The sequence below is a fragment of the Cimex lectularius genome, unplaced genomic scaffold (assembly GCF_000648675.2).
Source record: "Cimex lectularius strain Harlan isolate CLEC.00 unplaced genomic scaffold, Clec_2.1 scaffold12, whole genome shotgun sequence".
Classification (NCBI taxonomy): domain Eukaryota; kingdom Metazoa; phylum Arthropoda; class Insecta; order Hemiptera; family Cimicidae; genus Cimex; species Cimex lectularius.
The window spans coordinates 1313046-1333090 of record NW_019392875.1 but is presented as its reverse complement, the minus strand read 5'-3'; the positions used below and the strand labels follow the sequence as shown (position 1 = coordinate 1333090).

The 20045-nt window shown below is 35.8% G+C and overlaps 2 protein-coding genes across 2 annotated transcripts; one reads left to right on the top strand and one right to left on the bottom strand.

Annotated features, from left to right (window-relative positions):
- Positions 1–269: 269 nt before the first annotated feature.
- LOC106665837 lies at positions 270–2555 on the bottom strand. The gene is made up of 2 exons (XM_014392611.2): positions 771–2555; positions 270–704 (listed from the first exon to the last, which is right to left on the bottom strand). Exons 1-2 carry the CDS (start codon positions 1146–1148, stop codon positions 546–548), a joined length of 537 nt encoding a protein of 178 aa, XP_014248097.1. The 5' UTR covers positions 1149–2555; the 3' UTR covers positions 270–545.
- A 96-nt stretch (positions 2556–2651) lies between these two features.
- LOC106665836 (manganese-transporting ATPase 13A1) lies at positions 2652–17360 on the top strand. The gene is made up of 21 exons (XM_014392610.2): positions 2652–3352; positions 6518–6607; positions 6675–6859; positions 6923–7151; positions 7216–7369; positions 7429–7581; positions 7649–7831; positions 8581–8718; positions 8784–8904; positions 9041–9198; positions 9252–9427; positions 9485–9721; positions 9783–9989; positions 10051–10240; positions 10313–10443; positions 10520–10658; positions 11165–11361; positions 11945–12087; positions 12150–12267; positions 16900–17043; positions 17119–17360. Exons 1-21 carry the CDS (start codon positions 3095–3097, stop codon positions 17227–17229), a joined length of 3462 nt encoding a protein of 1153 aa, XP_014248096.1. The 5' UTR covers positions 2652–3094; the 3' UTR covers positions 17230–17360.
- The last annotated feature ends 2685 nt before the right edge of the window (positions 17361–20045 follow it).

Below are 20045 nucleotides of genomic sequence, written 5' to 3'. Positions count from 1 at the left end.
TACTGTATTTTCTAATGAGTTTGAGTGCTCATATTTTAGGCTTTCAGAAAATGTACCTGACCTGGTTCCTTCACTGGTTTTTGCACCAAGTACATAATTCTATTTGTGTTTCTTGTTTTCTTCTTCTCTGTAAGCTTTTAACTGAGGATGTTGCAAAGAATGTTTCGGGGGACATATAGTCTGTCCAGAATGAATGTCTGATTTTATTTGGTGTTATTGTTTGTTTGAAATGTCTAGTTCATATTCAATTTATTTGTATTTGGAGTCTATGAGCTTTTTCTAGCTTCTGTTTGTATACACGTTTCCAACGGAGGTAGGTTTAATAGGCCTTGTAGGGCTTCAAAGAGGAATAAAGTATATTTCCTTAAATTTCATTTCATATAATGTACCGTAATAACTTTACTCTGTCCTATGCTGTTTGACAGGAAAATAGTTAAGGAAAAAGTCGAAAACAATCATAACGATTTTATTTGTTAAAAATCCACTTAGAAAATGCTTAAAGGGTAAACCATAGATAATCATTTTATTAAAAAATGGAACGCTGACTAGAAAATTGGTCCTCGGATTACATTGTCAGCTACCTTCAGATCTTTGAAAATTTCGATAGCCGTATTCATATTTGGGTCTTTCACCGCCCAGAAGGAACTATTGAATTTTTTGTTCTTCTTAAGCAATTCAGGTACATTGTAGTAATTGAAGACGCACTGTTATAATTTAAATGAAATATAGTTAAAATAAAACCTTTAGTTGATATAAAAATAAGAACTCACGTGTCTGCAGGCGGTGCCACAGCAGCGTCCGAGGAGTGTGTGCCGGTACCTCGTGTAGACTTTGACTTTGTCGAAGGGATCTTCGTACGTGAAGTGCCATTTCGAGACGGCCGTTTTGTGAGCATCGTGTATTATCTTTTCCTCGTCGGTTAGCAAGTCGAAGTCCACGACCGATTCGCGGATAACTTCGAGTTTCAGAAAATTATCCCTAGCGGATTTGAACTCGCTCTCGAGGGCCGGGGGGTCACAGTAGGTCGAACACTTGTTGAAAAATTGGGGCGACTTGTAGACCGACTGTCTTTCAACAAACTGACACCAAGCGAACCGAGTTATTTTTGAAAAAACCAGCAGCCGCATATTTGTGGATAGAAAATGCATTTTCTCTTATATAACTCCAACCTGAATAGTCTTACAGACTAAAGTTTGAGATGTATAAAACTAATTGTAAATAAAACTATCCATTTTCGAAAAGCAAAATTCGATCTTTTATGAATACACAAACTTTTCTAGATATATTTTGTGCCTGATCAGCTGATACCAAAAAGAACACAAGTATTTGTAACTGTAACTCAATAATGCAATTTTAACTTTTTTATGTGTAGAAGAAATGTTTATTCCAACTAAAATCTAACCGTGAAAAAAAGACCAAGTTCCAAATCTCCTCAAAAAAATGAATCTATATCAATGTAATAATATCCACACTGTGACCAAGTCCGTCCTTTTTTTTAAATACATAACCTGGAGAACTCAAAAGATAAGATAAAAGACTACCGCCCAAAAAAAGTCAGCCTATCGAAGTAGTAGGAGCGTCGGTAGCCGTAATGGTTTAGGCGTTGGTAAGGTGCCCATCACTGTAAGGTAACGGTCCCAGGTTTGAATCCAGCAGCTCTGCATTAGAACCCTGTATACTTACAAATAGGCCTTTTTTTGTAAAAAACGTGATATCTATCTACATTGCGGTAAACCTCACTTCTCTCCTACATTCATGAGCAACACTGTTCTTTTATTTTTATTGATTAACACTTGGCCAGTCTCTGAATGAGCAATGAGGAGTCTGGAACTTTCTTTTATTCTCAGTTCTCTACACATTGTTCAGATGTTTTAATCCACTTTCAGAAGCTGCCCTTCACTTGTAAACAAGTATTAGATTATTACACACTTTGCAATTCTTCACGTTGTCCCCTTACCAAAGAAAATGATGTTATTTGACAGGATTGTTTATGTACGGTTTTGAAATCTGAAAAGGAAAATGGGCTCTATAAACTATTGCAAGAAGTGAGGCAGGAGTCAAAGGCCCAAAATTTGTCTGTTTGAGAGTCCACTTCATTTATCATAACATAAAGTGTGTTCCAAAATTATTTGTTAGGAAAAGACAAGAAATCCAATTTGCCGAAATTTTCCAAGTAAGAGGGTCGACAGTAAACCTCGCTACCTATCTAGAACCAACCTGTGTAACTGGCTCAACAAGTTTGTGCAGACTAGGTTTGGGTAGTCTACTAGTTTTCCAATAAGAGATTCCAGAACGAATATGACAACCTAGCTCAAAGAGTTTGTGCAGCTCTAGTAGAATCTACTTATCTGGAACCAACCAAAGCTTGATCCGAAATTATATTGTTGTCAGGAAAAGCCATACTTTAACATAAATTATAAAGTTTTTAAAACAACCTGTAAATCATAAAATTTATCGTTTTTCCACATTAGTTATTATTTTAAATTGTGGAAAGATAAAATACATCCGTCACTAAAAAGATATTAGGTAGTGACACGCTTTGTAATATTTCACATTATCCCCTTACCAAGAATATACGATAATTTTATTTTATAGTATTTTTTATTTACAGTATTTAATAAATCACGCCCCGAAAACAAAAATGTGGTTATATAATGAAATAAAAACGATTGTTTAGGGAATGATTCGTGCTGTTTTGTAAATTGGCGGTCATGACGCCATTGCACACCCAATATTTCGAAGGTTAAAAACAAAAAAATGTCAATTAATCGCATCCTTTGTATTAATTGTAAAAAAGAAAAGAGATTGTCTTGAAACGTAGACCCGTAGAAGAAAAGGAGAGATAAATTCGTGAACGCCTTTTTTCGATTATCAGCTTGATCCGTGTTTCGTTGATAAGAGTAGCTTAACGTCGGGTTTGCCGAGTCGCCAGCAGGCCTGTCTTACGTGTGCCTTTCCCTGTCGACTTTCGTGTTTCGTACCGTTGTGAAAGTCAAACGACGTTCTTTGCTCAAATGAGGCCGACCGTGTCTCGAGGGCGATACGCTGCTTGTTCGACGTAGATATACACAGAATACAGACAGCCGACAGCGAGATGTTCAAAAGGAGGGTGGACGATCTCGTCCAAAATGTCACCCTGTACAAGCTCCGGCCCATTATATTCCACGGGACCATGTTTCCCTTCATCATTCCCTACCTGGCCTGGTTCTACTGCTGGCTCTTCGTTTACGGGCTTGAGGAGTTTTCAGAAGCCGGTTTCGTCGGGACGGCGGTCATCGCTGTTCTGCAGGTACTCTGCTGCCTATGCTGCTACTGGTCTGTCCACGTGCAGACTTTCCTCAACTGCAAAAAGGTAACCATTTACTATTATCATCAAAAATTATCTTGTTTCCTTTATTGATAACATTATTTAACAAAAAAGAAGGTTATAACCTATTATCTGTTTATAAATAAAGGGCGTGTTTCTACAATTTGAATTATAGAATAATTTAATGTAGAAATATTAATAAATGCGACGGTTTATACTTTTTGATAATTTTATACTTGATAATCAATATTTAAATATGTCTTTTTCCTGACAATAATATAATTAGGGAACCCACTTTGGAAGCATCTAGATGAACTAGGCTCCTTAAACTCTTAGAGCATGGTACACAGGCTGACTCCTGGAAGCCATGTTCACCCCTAGATCCTCTCTCTTGTTGGAAAATTATGCCAAATTGGGTTTTCTTGTTTTTTTCTAACAAATAATTTTTACTCCTTCTATTCCTTTCAAACGAAATTATAAGCTGTGTGCTAATCATAAATAATTATTACCATAATAGGTTCTCTGGACACCTTTGGAAAAGTATGCCAAATTGAGTTTGATTAGGTATATAGTGATAGTTGTCATCAGTAAAAAGTCTCAACCTCTTAACCAGATGTGTCATCATCAAAAACTGCAGTACAAAATTATGTTAAAAAATGGTAGTGTTGTACCGCATCAGTAATGTCAAGGCCCTATAAGCCAAATTTTAGTATAGTCATTATTGATCACCCTTAAGATTCTCAAAAAAATTCCTCCTCCTACCAAGTAATGGAAAAGAGGACCCTCTCACTGGAGAATTACACCAAAATTGGTTTTCTTGTCATGTCCTAACAAATTTTTTGGAATGCACTTGTGGTGTAGATAATAGCATCTCCACATAGACAAACTCCATTAGCGAGTTACCATAATAGGATTGCTTTAAAAAATGTGGGCCTCCTTCCATTCCTTTCAAACGAAATTATAAGCTGTGTGCTAATCATAAATAATTATTTATTACCAAAATAGGTTCTCTGGACCCCATTGGAAAATTATGCCCAATTGAGTTTGATTAGGTATGTAGATGTATTAGTCGGGGTATGATATACTGTGCTAATCATATGTGCTAATCATAAATAATTATTTATTACCAAAATAGGTTCTCTGGACCCCATTGGAAAATTATGCCCAATTGAGTTTGATTAGGTATGTAGATGTATTAGTCGGGGTATGATATACTGCTCCATTTAAGAGCTATCGTATCACCTGTTCTGTGCCTATAGCACACCAGTGAGCCCTATTTCATCAAGGAACTTGATTTGATTAGGTATATCATAGTGATAGTTGTCTCTAGTAAAAAGTCTCATTGTCGTAACCAGATTTGTCTATCACCAACAATGCAATAAAAAATTATAATAAAAATGGTAGTGTTGTACTTCATTAGATGTGCCCTTTGATGGTCACTTGGTAGAGAATAGGTCATACAGGGCCATACGCCAAAATTTAGTTTAGTCATTGTTGATCACCCTCAAAAAAATGCCCCCCCACCAAATAATGGAAAAGAGGATCTTCACAGAGGAAACTTTTGGATTTTCTGTCTATTCCTAATAAATAGAAAACAATGAATTCAAGAGTTAATGAGAATGTGAGTGGTCTTGGATTAAAAACTCCATGCGTTGGGGAAAAAACAAAGTTGATGGTGGTTGAGCTCTTTGATCTTATCTTCTGCGGTGGGCCAGATAAGACTAGTCAGACTGTCAAAAACCCAAGGTAGACGATTGTGACAGCTTTGCATACGTGTGGAAAGTTCGGCTTGAATAAATCAATTCCTAACAAATAATTTTGGAAGACACTTTGTCTCTGGAATGGTATCAATCTTTTTAGAAGGATTGAACACCGCACTCGCTCCACCATTCATCTTTTCTGTGGAATGGTATGTCATTGGAAACTACACTGCTCGGCAAAGAAAGTGGCCACCCTCTTTTTTATGTATTTATTTTTTGAAAATACTTTCAATTGTTATAATTACTTTTTTTACATGCCTTCTTGAGTAACCTTCAGTACCTGAGTAGTGATGGAGTATTGGATTAATTGTTCTGGGAAAGATAAGCACCCTGGCAACATACCCTTGACTTCCTTCATGCTCCAACAATGCTATAATTCTATTCGAATCTCTATCACTTAAAACCATCACTCAAACAAATTAGAAACTTAAAAATGGTTCAACTTAAAAAATCAAACCACTAGAACGTTACAAAGAAGCTTTATAGAAATACAAACAAATAAGAGATTGAGTGTTCAAAGATTTATTTACAAAATCCAATTGTAAACAGAAGGAGATTTTATCTGAGTTTTTATTTATCTCTGATCCCTTAAAATGGACAAAATATTGTAAGATAATGGATGATTGTCTAAAAGATAATTAAGAATGTTACGGGTGTCCACTTTTTGCCTCTCAGTGTATTAGACTACAAAAATCTTAATTGCAAAAATTCATTGAGCCATATGCACAGACTGACACCAGATTGCCAGGTTCACTTTTGAATTTGTCATTGGAAAGTAGCAGGCTCCTCAGACCTTGTTTTGCCAAACCTTCTTAAGCAGACCATCCAGTTCTCTAGGTTTCCTCCTCCATTAAAAAAAAGAAGTCTTTTATTGTACACAGTTGTTTATCTAATAGATCTGGAGTGTAACCAAAATATAGAAAAATTGTGAATGACAAAATACCTCTTGGCCTGACCACCATAATCTGGCTTTCCCACAATAAAAAAGGAACAATATGTTCAAGAGGGAGAGTTAGACTGGATTGACTGAGAAGCTCTTAGGTATCATGGGCATGAGATTTAGTTAGAATTTTTGTGTACTTTATGGTGGACAAAAATGTGAAAGTTGTCCAAACCCTAGTTGCTACTATGGCCAACTATTTGGCCCAATAATGCTAGAAATTGCACTAAAATATTTGATAAATAGATAAATGCATAGCAAATCAATATCAAACTTTCTGAAAATTTATATAAAAGGACAACTTAGAATGTAAATAAACCAGATCTTATGAAAATAAGGGAGAATAGGCAGACCAGGATGATTGGAATAAAAAACTTCATGTTATCAACTTGCCAATCAACATATCACACAATAATTTCTCTTAAGATAGTCAAACCTTTTATTTTTATAAAAGTAATTTTTTGTGTATAAGTTTTGATCAACTAAGTCTGTAAGTTACAAAATTTTCAGACCAACAAACCTGAAGATGCTGAGTTGGTGAAGGTTGTCCCTACCGAAAATAATGGTTCATCCGAATTAGTAGCTTTACAACATCCTGAGGTAAGCATCAAAATTTATACGATAATATGGTCAACATTGTCTTATTGTTTTTTTCATTATGACCCAGGCTATAGGTGATACATCTGAATGGTTTATATTTCAAAAGACAAAATATATATGGAGTGCGGACAAAAAGGAATTCCATGGTCTTGAATTCCCTATAAATTTACAGTATGGTGATTATATGCAGTGGAAAGGGTATCAGGATGAAATTGAGCTTTTGAAAGCTGAAACAAAATATGGCAAGAATAGGTAAATATTTAAATATAATTTGTAGTTAATAGTTATAATAATTTTTAAAAAATTATCTTTCAGGTTGGATATGGCCGTACCAGAATTCATGGAGTTGTTCAAAGAAAGAGCAACTGCACCATTTTTCATTTTTCAAGTTTTCTGTGTCTTCCTTTGGTGTTTGGACAAATATTGGTATTACTCGATATTCACGCTTGTCATGCTGATTCTTTTCGAGTGCACTCTTGTACAGCAGCAGTTAAGGAATATGGCCGAGATAAGAAAAATGGGAAACAAACCATATTCAATTCAGGTAACGCATCATCATAGCTGTTTGTGTTTAAAAGCTTTAAAAAATATTAATAATATTTTTTTAGGTTTACAGAAACAAACGATGGAGATCGATTATGTCTGATCAACTCATTCCAGGGGACATCGTCTCCATAACAAGATCTCAGAGTGATAATTTAGTGCCGTGTGATATGTTGTTACTTAGAGGGCCTTGTATAGTCGATGAAAGCATGCTCACAGGTGTGGTTTCACGTTTTTTACTTCTATGTTACCAGAGCTGATGAGTTTTATGATTTTAGGGGAATCCGTACCACAGATGAAAGAGCCGATAGAAAATTTAGATTCTAAAATTCAGCTAGACATAGATGGCGGTGGAAAATTGCATGTGTTGTATGGTGGTACCAAAGTTGTACAGCATACTCCACCTAGTAAAACCTCATCAGGATTAAGAGGTAAAATTTTATTACATTTGAATCTGATCTGGAAATTCATTAATTTTTTATTTTTTTATTTTACTAGCTCAGGATAATGGATGTGTTGCTTATGTTCTAAGGACTGGATTTAATACATCACAAGGAAAACTCCTCCGCACAATTCTTTATGGAGTAAAACGCGTTACAGCGAACAATCTTGAAACTTTCGGTTTTATTCTATTTTTACTTGTTTTTGCTGTTGCTGCTGCAGTTTATGTTTGGGTCAAAGGTAATTAAAAAAATACTGTAATTAATTTTCTTTGGGATTTATGCTGTATTGAACTTCATAGTGCTTTTTACTTTATTACCCAACATAAAATACAAAAATCTATAAAACCGTTATAAAGTGGACCAATCTAATATACTCCAGTAAAACATGATGAAAAAATTGCGATGTATTCATACAGAACAATAAACATTCCCATATGCCGTGTAAGATAAATTTAATAACATTTTCACATTGTTTGCGATTTTTGGTTAGAAAAGCAAATGTCTACACTTCCTGTTGTTCCACATATGAACAGTGAAGCTGACAGTTTAAAAAAGTAGCAGTTTATAATAAAATAATAATACATATACATTTAAAGGTATAAGAGGAGAATAATTTTATTTGACTTTTAATAAAAATGTGCATTTCACTACTTAATGATTATTCGTTATCAGAAGTTTCAACAAATAAGTTACAATGACGCTGCTAATATTGATTGAACAAATTCATTGCTTGAATAGACCATAGTTTCGTCTTGATTTTGATCATTTAAAAACAGTTCTTTCTCCAGATCTGTAAATCATAAATTGGTCTGATAATGTATGTCCCATAAAACACAATTTCCTATTACATGGGATATATCCCCTGTGTTGTATAGGAGTCTTCAGTACAAAAATAAAATAAAAGATAAATAAACAGCCAAAAAAAGAAGAAAATATCAGTATGTAATTAATTTATTAAAATAAAACTTTTCACACTTTTACAACCAGGCTCTGCAGATCCTACAAGAAATAAATACAAGTTGTTCTTGGAGTGCACGCTCATCCTTACATCAGTCATTCCGCCGGAATTGCCTATTGAACTTTCTCTAGCAGTAAACACGTCCCTTGTTTCGTTGTTCAAGCTCGGTATGTTTTCTCGAGGTTTCATTTAGTTGGTATAAAATTAAACTGTAATTTTAAATTTTTTTTAGCTGTGTTCTGCACGGAGCCATTTAGGATACCGTTTGCGGGCAAAGTGGAAATATGCTGTTTTGACAAGACGGGGACGTTAACAAGTGATGATTTGGTTGTGGAAGGCATAGCTGGAATAGGGTATGTTTTATATTTTTCTAACATTTTTTAAATAGAATCACTGATTACAATTTTTTACATTATGAATTATTTTGTCTAAACAAAATTGCTTAAGGCAAATAAAATGTTATAGAATAACTTATATTTATATTTTTAGAGATAAGCCTGAAGAAGTAACAAATTTGGCTGATGTGCCGCAAGAGAGCATTCAGGTGTTAGCGACATGCCACGCCCTAGCCCAACTTGAGGATGGCATAGTTGGCGATCCATTGGAAAAGGCCACATTATCTGCTATTGACTGGAATCTAACTAAAGGTACGCTGAAAATTTTTAAGTTAAGATTTTTTGTTTAACATATATTCTTTAAGGTGATGCTGTAATCCCAAAGCGAGGAAAAGCCCCTGGGATGAAGATATTTGCAAGGCACCACTTTTCATCCTCCCTGAAGAGGATGTCAGTCATCGCTGGCTACACTGTTCCAGGCACTACCGATACAACTTACATTGCCACGATTAAAGGAGCACCCGAGACACTCAAGGGCATGGTATCGAATTTTATCAACCTTATTTTAAAAAAATTGTATTATATGAGATTTTTTTAGTTTGATGAAGTACCTGAAACATACGATAAAGTCTACCTTGACCTATCACGTCGTGGAGCCAGGGTTTTGGCTCTGGGATGGCGGATGTTAGGCCATTTGTCGCACCAAGAGCTTAGAGAAATGACTAGAGAGCAGGCTGAATCAAAAATGAAATTCGCCGGGTTTATAATAATTTCTTGCCCTTTGAAGCCCGACTCAAAAGCTGTGATCAAAGAGATTGTCAATGCATCTCATTTTGTAAGAAAAAATTATTAAATTTTTTCATTTTATTTTATTTTTTTAATAAATTGTTTTGCAGGTAATGATGATTACTGGTGATAACCCACTTACTGCTTGCCATGTAGCAAAGGAATTAAAATTTATAAGGAAGCCGAGAGGTGTTCTCATTCTGACTGAAGTAAAAAATGATTGGGTTTGGGAAGATATAGAAAAAACCGTCCAATACCCTGTTGATCTACAGCAGGGAATGCTTGTTGAAAAATATGACATATGTATTACTGGAGAGGTCGGAATATTTTTTTCAAATATATATTTTTAAAAAAATCAATTTTTTTCATTTTGTTTAGGCCTTGAGTTATTTAATGAATAAGCACAGCACACTGCTTAGACAAATTTTGCCGCACGTATCTGTATTCGCAAGGGTTGCTCCAAAACAAAAAGAATTTGTTGTTGTCACATTAAAATCTCTGGGATACACGACGCTAATGTGCGGAGATGGAACAAACGACGTAGGTGCCCTTAAACATGCACATTGTGGTGAGTTTTGTTATTTCTCCCCCACCTTAAAATGACCACAAAATAATAAAAGTCTATTAATTTTAATTGAAGGAGTGGCAATTCTTACAAATGCCCCAGAAGCAAAATTAGACATGAAACAAATAGTAAAGGAAAAAGAAAAAGTGAAAATGTTAACAGAACGATTAACAAACAATCCAAGAGGAAACAACGATCAAAGAGCTGTATATATAATTTTTCATCTGTGTTAATTTTCCATGTTCTTTTATAATAGTTTGTACATTCATAAATTTGTTGCAGAACACTATTAATTCAACTAATGAGAAAATCCAGAAATTATTGAAAGAAATTGAAGAAAGTGAGCAAGCTCAAATTGTAAAATTAGGTGATGCCAGCATTGCAGCACCTTTCACAAGCAAGAGATCTTCAATACAGTGCAGTAAGCCCATTTTATTGTTTCTGAAACTTCATTTTGAAAAAAATTGCTCACTTGGATTACTCTCTGAATAATTTTATAACTATTTATTTATTTAAGTTGTTACAGTTATTTTAATGGTTTATGTGATTTTTTGAATACACCTGTAAAAAGTTAGTCACAAGTGGGATTCGAAGCCACGACCTTCGGCTCAATATGCCGCTGCTCTAACTACTTGAGCTATCGTGACTTTGATCCACTCGGACACATAATTTTGTACAAATGTGACACATAAATTAAAGAAGGTTTGATGTTAATATAAGGTGAAATAAGTTGAACTAAATCACATTAATCCATCCAAAGCAATTTTTATTATGGAATCACCCTAAAATTTTAACAAAAGTTTAGCTAAAATCAAAATAATCAAAGAAATAAAATAAATTCCTAAGTGTGCTAAAAAAATTTCTTGTTATAATGTAAATGCTCGTGTTTTATTTATTATTTATTTATTTTATTTTTTTTTTTAACAGTCTGCCATGTGATTAAGCAAGGACGATGTACGTTGGTCACGACCTTACAAATGTTCAAAATTTTAGCGCTAAATGCGTTGATTCTCGCTTATGCCCAATCAGTTCTTTATCTTGATGGCATACGTTTTAGCGATATGCAAGCCACTATACAAGGCTTACTGTTGGCATCGTGCTTTTTGTTCCTTTCCAGATCTAAGGTAAGCAATAGATTTATATAAATAAGAATTTATATAATATATTTTTATTTTTTTTACCATTGGTAGTATACTCAAACTTCCCATAAACAGATACCACTCAGAAATGGGCTTACTTGAAGCGTCTTTTGGTTTTTGCAACTTTTTTGTATAGCCACCCTCATTGAATCTTGGATGCTACTTTCTTATACTACGTAAAACTATGAATAAATTTGAAATACGTGCACAGCAAAAGGCAGAAAACCATATTTCAAAAAAATACCTTAATTACATTTTTTAAAAAGTTTCGGATCCTCAGGTTGTGTTTAATATGTTTCAACCTAGTATCACTAGAAAATATTTTCTTAAAGTTGGTACAAATAGAATAATGCCGGGAAAAATAAATTTTTGATCTTCAAGGATGTCAGGTTGTTAGTGTCCTTTTCAAGAAGTTTTACTGTATATACATATTGTAAAGTTTTGATTGCATTACATTAACAATTCCCAATATTAATATTTGGTGCTGAATGTCCTGAGGGGACAGCATTTGGTGCTCTACCATATAATAAACTTACAATTATAAAGCACAATTATCATTTTCTTTTAGCCTTTAAAAGTCCTTTCGAAGCAAAGGCCTTTACCAAACATATTCAACGCATACACAGTGCTTACAGTGATGCTTCAGTTCACCGTTCACTTTCTGTGCCTGATATATTTAGTACAAGAAGCAAATTTAAGATCTCCTATGAAGTAAGTGTTGACTGTTTTTGTAAAAAAAAAAAAAAATTACAATCTATTTTTGTTGTTAAAAGGTCAAAGAAGCCAGTTAGTATGGATGACGATTCCGAATTTGAACCAAGTTTATTAAACAGTACAGTTTATATAATCTCAATGTCTCTTCAAGTATCAACATTTGCGATAAACTACAGGGTAAGTTGTATGAATTTAGTTTCATAAATTGGCATTCCATGACATAAATTATTTTATTTATCGGAATCCCAAATTTATCATTATTGACAAATTTATAGACACACGTCATTGTCTTTCTTAAATTTGTACGATTCTGCTATCAAATTATACTGCATACTTGCAGAAACACACTTTCGCTGGTATAAATGGTAATTTAAATTTCTTCAGAATTTATAAAAACCTGTTTTAAAAAAATTCTAGTAGAAGTGATAAATTAAAAACAAAAATTATTCTCCTCTAACCTTTTCCCAAATCATCAGGTTTGGCTTTTTCTCTCACCATTCCATATTCCAGCAAGAGTTTTGTGTTGTAGATCACATATGTCACAAAAGTGCAAAGAATATTTATTGTACGGCACAAGTGTTTAACCGCATGTGGCACAAGGGTCTCCTACAAATGAAAGTGTGCTCTTCCAAATACCATCTACTTAATCCTCCTCTACTATCTCCCACATCTAGATTTAGTAGTGCTGCTATTAGTTTCCGTGATGGTCCTTAAATGAACTTCGCATGCTTCTGTCCTGGAATACACTCCCTTGAATCAAGGACTTATTCTGAACCCATTGTCTGATGGATCTACATTTTTGGTAATTTGGTATGTTACAAAAGGATGCCGGGGGTGTTGTCATCAAACTTTCCACAATTTATCGGCTTCCAGTACCCAAGGAAGGATAATTTTGTTGTCCCTAAAGCTGGGTTTCCACTGTGTGAAAATCACTCGCAAAATTTGTCTTGTGTTGTGGTTACCTACCTAGCCAGGACTGTGAAACTTTTGGCATGAAGAAGATTTGGGGTGAGCCGACTGGCTATCTGTTTTGTGTTGTTTGTTTCTCTCCATGTAAATGCACTTGTGTCGAGTATGAGAAAGACCAGAAGGACTGCATTCGTCTTATCCGAATGTACCACAGCTAAAGATAAAACTCATCATAACAAGAACAAGAGAGAGGGTGCGAGGAAGGAAATAAAATCTAAATGTGACAAAGACAAAAAGTACAAGTATCAATTGGAAACAAAACGCATATGCTGCAGTTTCTTGTCAGGTGGCATATGCAGATGGCAATACTTCTCCAGGAGACCTGCAACCACCCGGGAGTGCACCTTCAGCTGAGAGGATACAAAACCTCGAGGGATTGTGGCCCAAACTGGGTGGGCACATGGAGTTGCCATCCTATTAAGAGAAAATATACAGGCATATCAGGTGAATTAATTTAAATATCCAGGGAAATAGTGGTGCTGATGCTCATGATGCTGCGCTCAGTTTACCTACCCCCAAACAGATTGATACATGGTGGTGAGGTGTCTTCCCTTTTTGAGTGCCTATCCCACCAATAATGATGTTGGGCGATTTTAATGCTCAGAACACCTGGTTGGGTTCACGGCATATGGTTGCTAGAGGCAGAGAAATAGGGGGCCTAATTGGAGAATCATGAATGGGCCCCCTGAACAATGGCACCACTATACATATTGATTTAAACACTGTAAGATTTAGTGCGATTGACCTGTTGATAGTCTCGCCCTCCCTGCAAAATGCTCAAGTGGACTCCATTGGGAAACCCCCACTTGAGTGACTACTCCTGATAGTCCTAAGGACATCTCTCATGAAGCAGATGTACCATGTTCTGGCTAGGTTGGGTTCGAAGTAAGCAAATTAGCCACTTTTCTCTGTCATTGACGTTTGCTACCCTCACAGAAGTGTCACCAGAGATCTCCAACTCTTTGAGAAGTAGATCAACTGGGCCGTAGGCAAATTGATTCCCCAGACATGTGGTTCTACCTGTAGACCTCATACCAGGACTGTGCCCGAGCACATACAGAGAAGAATGTACTTTTCAGCGCTTCAGAAGGCACCCGACGGAGAACAATTTGATTACATACAAAGTTAAAGAGCTAGGAAGAGGCGCAACTGTCCCAAGCCAAAAGGGAATTCCTAGTGAAGTATCAGCTCTTGTACTGGGGATGCCTGGCGAAGGATCAGAGGGTTCTCTCTGGCCAAACTAGAATAATGTCGGTGCCAATAAGTACTAAGTATGGAACGTGGGAATGTGACCGAGGTATCAGATGTTGCTGATGAATTGGCATGGCACTTTGTGGCCGTGTCAAACTCTGGCTTACTCCGACAGTTTCTATAGAATGAAAATCGAGACAGATTAATGAGACGATTACTGTATGTCGACGACCTCGCTTTTTCCTTTTGGGGAAAGACCTAACAGAGGTCAGAGAAGTGATGCTGTTAGCAATAAACATTGTGGCTGAAAGTGCTGAGGAAACTGGATTTGCCTGATCAAAAGCTTAGATGGCAGTCACACATTGACGCCGTCAAGGTGAAGTAAAGGAAAGTAATTACTTTATTAAAGTTCATGGATCACTTAAGGTGTGGAGCAAACAGGGAGAACCCACCTGAAAATATTTTACTTGCTGCTGTGCTCAACCTTGTTTTATGGTTCAGCCCGAAAAGCCTGCCTGCAGAGGCTTGATAGGCTCTACTATCAGGTCTTTGAGTGGTCTCTGGAGTGTTCAGAGGAAGCAGCTCACCCTCAGCTATGCAGTTTGGTTCCTTGCCAAACCGGGATATCCGCTTTTGGGTGCAATCCTTAGATGCCAGTGTAGTTGAATATATGAGCAACTTAAGACTCGGATGCAATTTCTTGGAATATGCTTCGGCGAAGCCTTAGGGAGTGCAGGGATGACATTGCGATTGGTACTCAAGCTGGGTAACTGGCTGATTCCGTCCTGAGTCCTCCCTGCCATACTTGTCCAGGAAGATCTTGCCATGTTAGCCGTATCATCTACTCCACTGTACCTTTAATGAGCTAAGTTCTTGAAGCGGTTTTTGGCTCAACTTTATAGACAAGTCTAAGACTGATGAAGGTGTGGTGTGACATGGACACGAGGGTGCATCCACTTTGTGGTCACTGTAGTGTTTACACAGCAGGACTGTATGCGATTTGGCACGTGCTTGGGGTGATTCGAGATGGTGGTGGCTCTGCCTACCTAGTCTGCAATCCCTCAGCGCAGTAACTGTGACAGGTTTTTGATAAACTCCCTTGTAGTGCTTTTGTTGGAGAGATACCATGACTAGTGTCTCAGCAAGACAGTGGTTGTCATCTAGGTAATGGACACATAGGTCTGGAGGGTAATGAATAGGTTGATGAGGCAGCTAAGGCCGGGACATCTCAACCTCCAGACTTAACTACCACAATCTGATGCTAAGAATGCAATAAAATACATAATTAAAAGAAGTGACAAGTGTCAATGGGCCGGGTTGACAGAGAAGCTTTCACGTGCCAAGAGCACTGTTGATGGGTGGCTCCCGGAGGATCTGACTTGTAGAAGAAGAAGGGTCATCTTCATCCGGTTAAGAATAGGCCATGCGAGGTTGGCACACGGGCACTTATTTTTTTTTTCACTTTTTTGGGCCTAATCCCGCATATGTGCCCAAAATGCAGTAAAAGGTTGCTCGATGTGTCCCACCTAATTGAAAGGTGCAAATCCTTAGCTCCATACAGAGAGTGAACAGGAATGCCACTCGATTTGAGATTGGCTTGAGCATGGAAGCGAGTATTTGGGTCCCCTGTTCCAATTTTTGGAGGAAACAGGGTTATTCTATTGTGTATAGTAATAATAGTTCTGTATACCTAGTTGAGTATGAATGTATTTATTAGCATGAATGTGTGTTGTGAGAGGTCGATAGAAGAATGTTGAGAACCCCATCGACCTTCAATTAGGTTAGTTGTATAATATGTGTAATATGTGTAAAGGGTGATGGAGGAATATTGAGTACTCCACCACCCAATGAATGGTATGTAAATAGGATTGAATGTATTTAAGATGAACATGAGTATGAATGGGTTTAGAACTGCATGTGTTGGGTGCTGAATTGTACCCCAATGTTCAACCACGTAAGCTACCATATCTCTCATTCATCTCAACGCACAGTTTATTTTGTGTAATTTCCTTTTATTTTCTGTAACGCTTTATGGCTTGAAATAGATGTTCAACCAACTAGCATTGGGGGCCGCGGTAGCTGAGTGGTTAGTGTGAGAGACTCTCAGCTCATAAGCCCCACAGACGTGGGTATTGTCTGGCATTGTGGCTAATATGCAAACTAGCATAATATTATTAAAAATAAATTTTTCTCTCTTGTGTCTATAATTGTTGTATATAAAAGTGTAATTTTATCATATGGAAATATTTTAATACATAACATTAATTGTTATAATTTAAATATATATAATATGCTAATTACATATAATGATAATTATTTGATCAAATTTTGTTTTTTAATGGGTTTCCGCATAATTCTGACATCGCCCTTGAAATGTATATGCTAATTTAAATAGCAGAACATAAACAATTATAACAATTGCTCGTTAACGACATTGGGCTCGTGCTCAGAATGACCCTTGTGGTAGTTGGACGTTTTCAATTAATGCTGAGACTTGTTATAAAATTGCAGCACACAATAAAGTTAAAGTTTTAAATGTGAAATTTTAAATATAACAACCACCCTGAAACAACTAATTTAAAGAGATTGTACATCCTTATACTAAAATAAGTTAATTGGTTTAATTGTTACTTTATTTTATTTTTACAGGGTCATCCTTTTATGGAAAGCATATTTGAAAACAAGTCACTTTTGTACATAATAACCTGTGCGACTGGTGGCATTTTTGCCTTAGCACTTGGTGTGGTTCCATATGTCGCATATCAGTTTGAAATAATTGATTTCGACCAAGAAGTAATTTAGCTTTAGACAACACAAATATTGTAACTTTTCAAAAATAATTATACACTTTTTATGTTTATATTTTAGTTCCGAATGATCCTCGTTGGAGTTTTATGTGCAGACTTCCTGTTTTCATACATTGTTGACAGAATATGTCTTTTTATTTTTGGAGAAGGACAGTTAAAAATTAAGAAGTGAACTCCACAGCGGCAGGATATGTTACCATCCTTTACTTAACGTAGACTGAATTTTCAATAAGGTTTTCCATTGGAACAATTTTTTTCTCCAGTGTCTGTTGAGCAATCAGAAATATATTTGTTTTATTTTCAGATGCATTTTCTTCTGAAAAATATTAATTAAGAGCTTTCAAAGAAAATATAATATGTGATGGTTGCAAGTGTTTCTTTTCAATTTTTTGTATTGTTCTTGTTATAACATAAAAACAATATTAATTTTCGATAGGTCGAAGTATTTTGAGTTAATATATTTTCCTATTTCTTATGGAGGTTTTTTTATTCTTCGTGAATTCCCTTACTTTTCAAATTATTGCAATACAATGTTTATTGTATTCAGTCTTTTTATTCAATTTTAACAATAATATAATATATATATATAATGTTTCATATTTATTTATTGTATGTCCACAAATTGTATATAAAAAAAAATTTGAATAATTCTGCGTTATTTTTATTAAACATTCAGTATCTCTAATTTGAACTTGGTACACATGGTTGGAATCCTGAACAAATCTATTGAGGTAGCTACCAAAAAGACTAAAATAAAGTCTTACAACAGAGGCTTATCCTAACCATTAAATACATTGTAGAGAAAGAGATAAAAGAGGCGGCCACAGGGTCTTCTGCACCTCGACCTAAGTATCACTAGGCTCACCTTTAATTCCCTCTTAGTATGCTTTAGCAGTCACCTGGAGATTGCTTAGAAAGCAAATAGTAAAACTACAAATGATGTTTATGCTAGTACAATCATTGATTGCTAGTAGTCAGTCACTGATCAATTCTAGAAGTGAAATGAAGGCAGAAAACGATCAGACGATATTCGTTTAATCTGCCGTGAATAATTTGTCAAAGAGCTCAATGCCTTGAATATGCATACATACGTCAATAATAATGTAGCTGGTTCTCAGAGAATAGAGAAAGTCTACTTTATTTTACGCTAGAACAGTTTGTACTATGTACACCATGTGTGCACATAAAATAAAAGTTTTCTAATTTCTGGAAATTTGATGGAGGGCCCACGTAAGGGCTACTGCACACTACAGACTAAACTCGTCCGACAGTTTAGTCTGGTTTGGCTGCAAGTATGAATAGTTTTAGGTTTAGTCTGACTAAATTGTTGGGTTGGTTTGTGGTGCGCACACTGCCCAGTCAGCCGATTTCTGCCTGTTGCAGGTAATGCAGCAATATCAATCCAGTGATTATATATATTTTTGATACCAAATTCATTTAATTATTAAATGTTGGAAACCTTAATGGTAAAGAGGCCGCATAGGCAATTTTAGGCAATATAAGAAGAGAATCGGACTTTTTAAAAGTATGTGATATTTTATAAAAGAATACATTTGTCACAAATCCTATTGGTTCATACAAATATGGTATCTGGCATTTAACAATGGGTTTTAGAAGAGGGAAACTGACTTATTGAAAACAAGATATATTTAAAAAAAAGAAAAAAAATTGTAGATCCCTTTTATTTTTTGTAAGTTACTTGTTTTTAAAATTTTTGCTACATACGATTTGCAGGGGTATCACAGTCAACTTTTGTATTTCAATTTTTCTCGGCAGGTAATGTACGCTCAACAACTCATCACATTTTTGAGAGAAATGCCCTAGGATTGTTAACAAGCACCGCCGTTGGAAAAAATTGTACGTGGACAGGTGGCGGGTCTTTTTTTAAAATTATTATTAAATTAAATAATTTTGTGGTCCGCTTGACCAATTAATACATTACAATTAATTAAGGTTTTTAGTTGAGATGAAAAAAAGTCAATGGCACGAGCGGGATTCGAACCCACGATCTTTGGCTAGATACGCCGCTGCTCTACCACTTTTCATCTCAACTAAAAACCTTAATTAATTGTAATGAATTAATTGGTCAAGCGGACCACGGAATTAGTGAATTTAATGAATTAAATGAAGTATACTTCACTAAAGCTCTCCGAGGCCATTTCATTTGTCGTCGAGAATCCAATTCGATTACACGACATTTGAAAAATGGCAAAAAGGAGGGAAAACTCATACGGTGGGGTTGAGATAGGGAGTTGATGTCCGAGTGGATCGAGGTCACGATAGCTCAGGTGGTAGAGCAGCGGCATATCTAGCCGAAGATTGTGGGTTCGAATCCCGTTCGTGCCATTGACTTTTTTTATCTCAACTAAAAACTTTAATTAATTGTAATTATTATTAAATGGCCTTCAACCACTATGGGTCATTTAGGCCAGGGTGGGTCTTTTTAAATCCAATGTTTTTATTTGTTTTTTTTTAAATTGAAAAACTATGATGTTTTTTAGTTTTATAAGTTTTTATAAAGTTTATTTATTTAAAGTGATTTACAATTTTTATGAAAGTGTGGTGGTAAACCACGCTCTTTGATCATCCAAGACCAATTAAAACATATTAATTTATTTGTTTAGGAAGTACATAGACGACTTATAAATAAAAATATTCATAGAAATCATGAAGGTGGAGTGAGTATGTAGATTGAGGGGGCTGCGGTAACCTAGTGGTTAAGGCGTCAGGCTCTCGGCTAATAGATCCCGCGGTCGTGGGTTCGATCCCCACTGTCGCCTCTGGACTTTTTCTGACGCCTAAAGGTGGCCGCAATTGAAAAAAATTGACATGGCACTCATCAATAGAAGGAGCGGGATCAGATCTCAGCGACCCTGAATTTGGTCCCAACCCCCTTCAAAAACGAGTTTCTTCAATGGAAGAACACCGGGGGCTCAAATTCACACTTGTGTTGCGGCCCCCAAAAAATGGAGCCAGGGATAAAGTACA

Excerpts from the sequence above, each read along its gene's own strand:
- LOC106665837 (XM_014392611.2), bottom strand. The coding sequence starts at position 1,148 with ATGCATTTTCTATCCACAAATATGCGGCTGCTGGTTTTTTCAAAAATA. Across the intron at positions 705-770 it reads GTGGCACCGCCTGCAGACAC|TGCGTCTTCAATTACTACAA; the intron begins GTGAGTTCTTAT and ends AAATTATAACAG.
- LOC106665836 (XM_014392610.2), top strand. The coding sequence starts at position 3,095 with ATGTTCAAAAGGAGGGTGGACGATCTCGTCCAAAATGTCACCCTGTAC. Across the intron at positions 7,832-8,580 it reads AGTTTATGTTTGGGTCAAAG|GCTCTGCAGATCCTACAAGA; the intron begins GTAATTAAAAAA and ends TTTTACAACCAG. Across the intron at positions 17,044-17,118 it reads TAATTGATTTCGACCAAGAA|TTCCGAATGATCCTCGTTGG; the intron begins GTAATTTAGCTT and ends TTTATATTTTAG.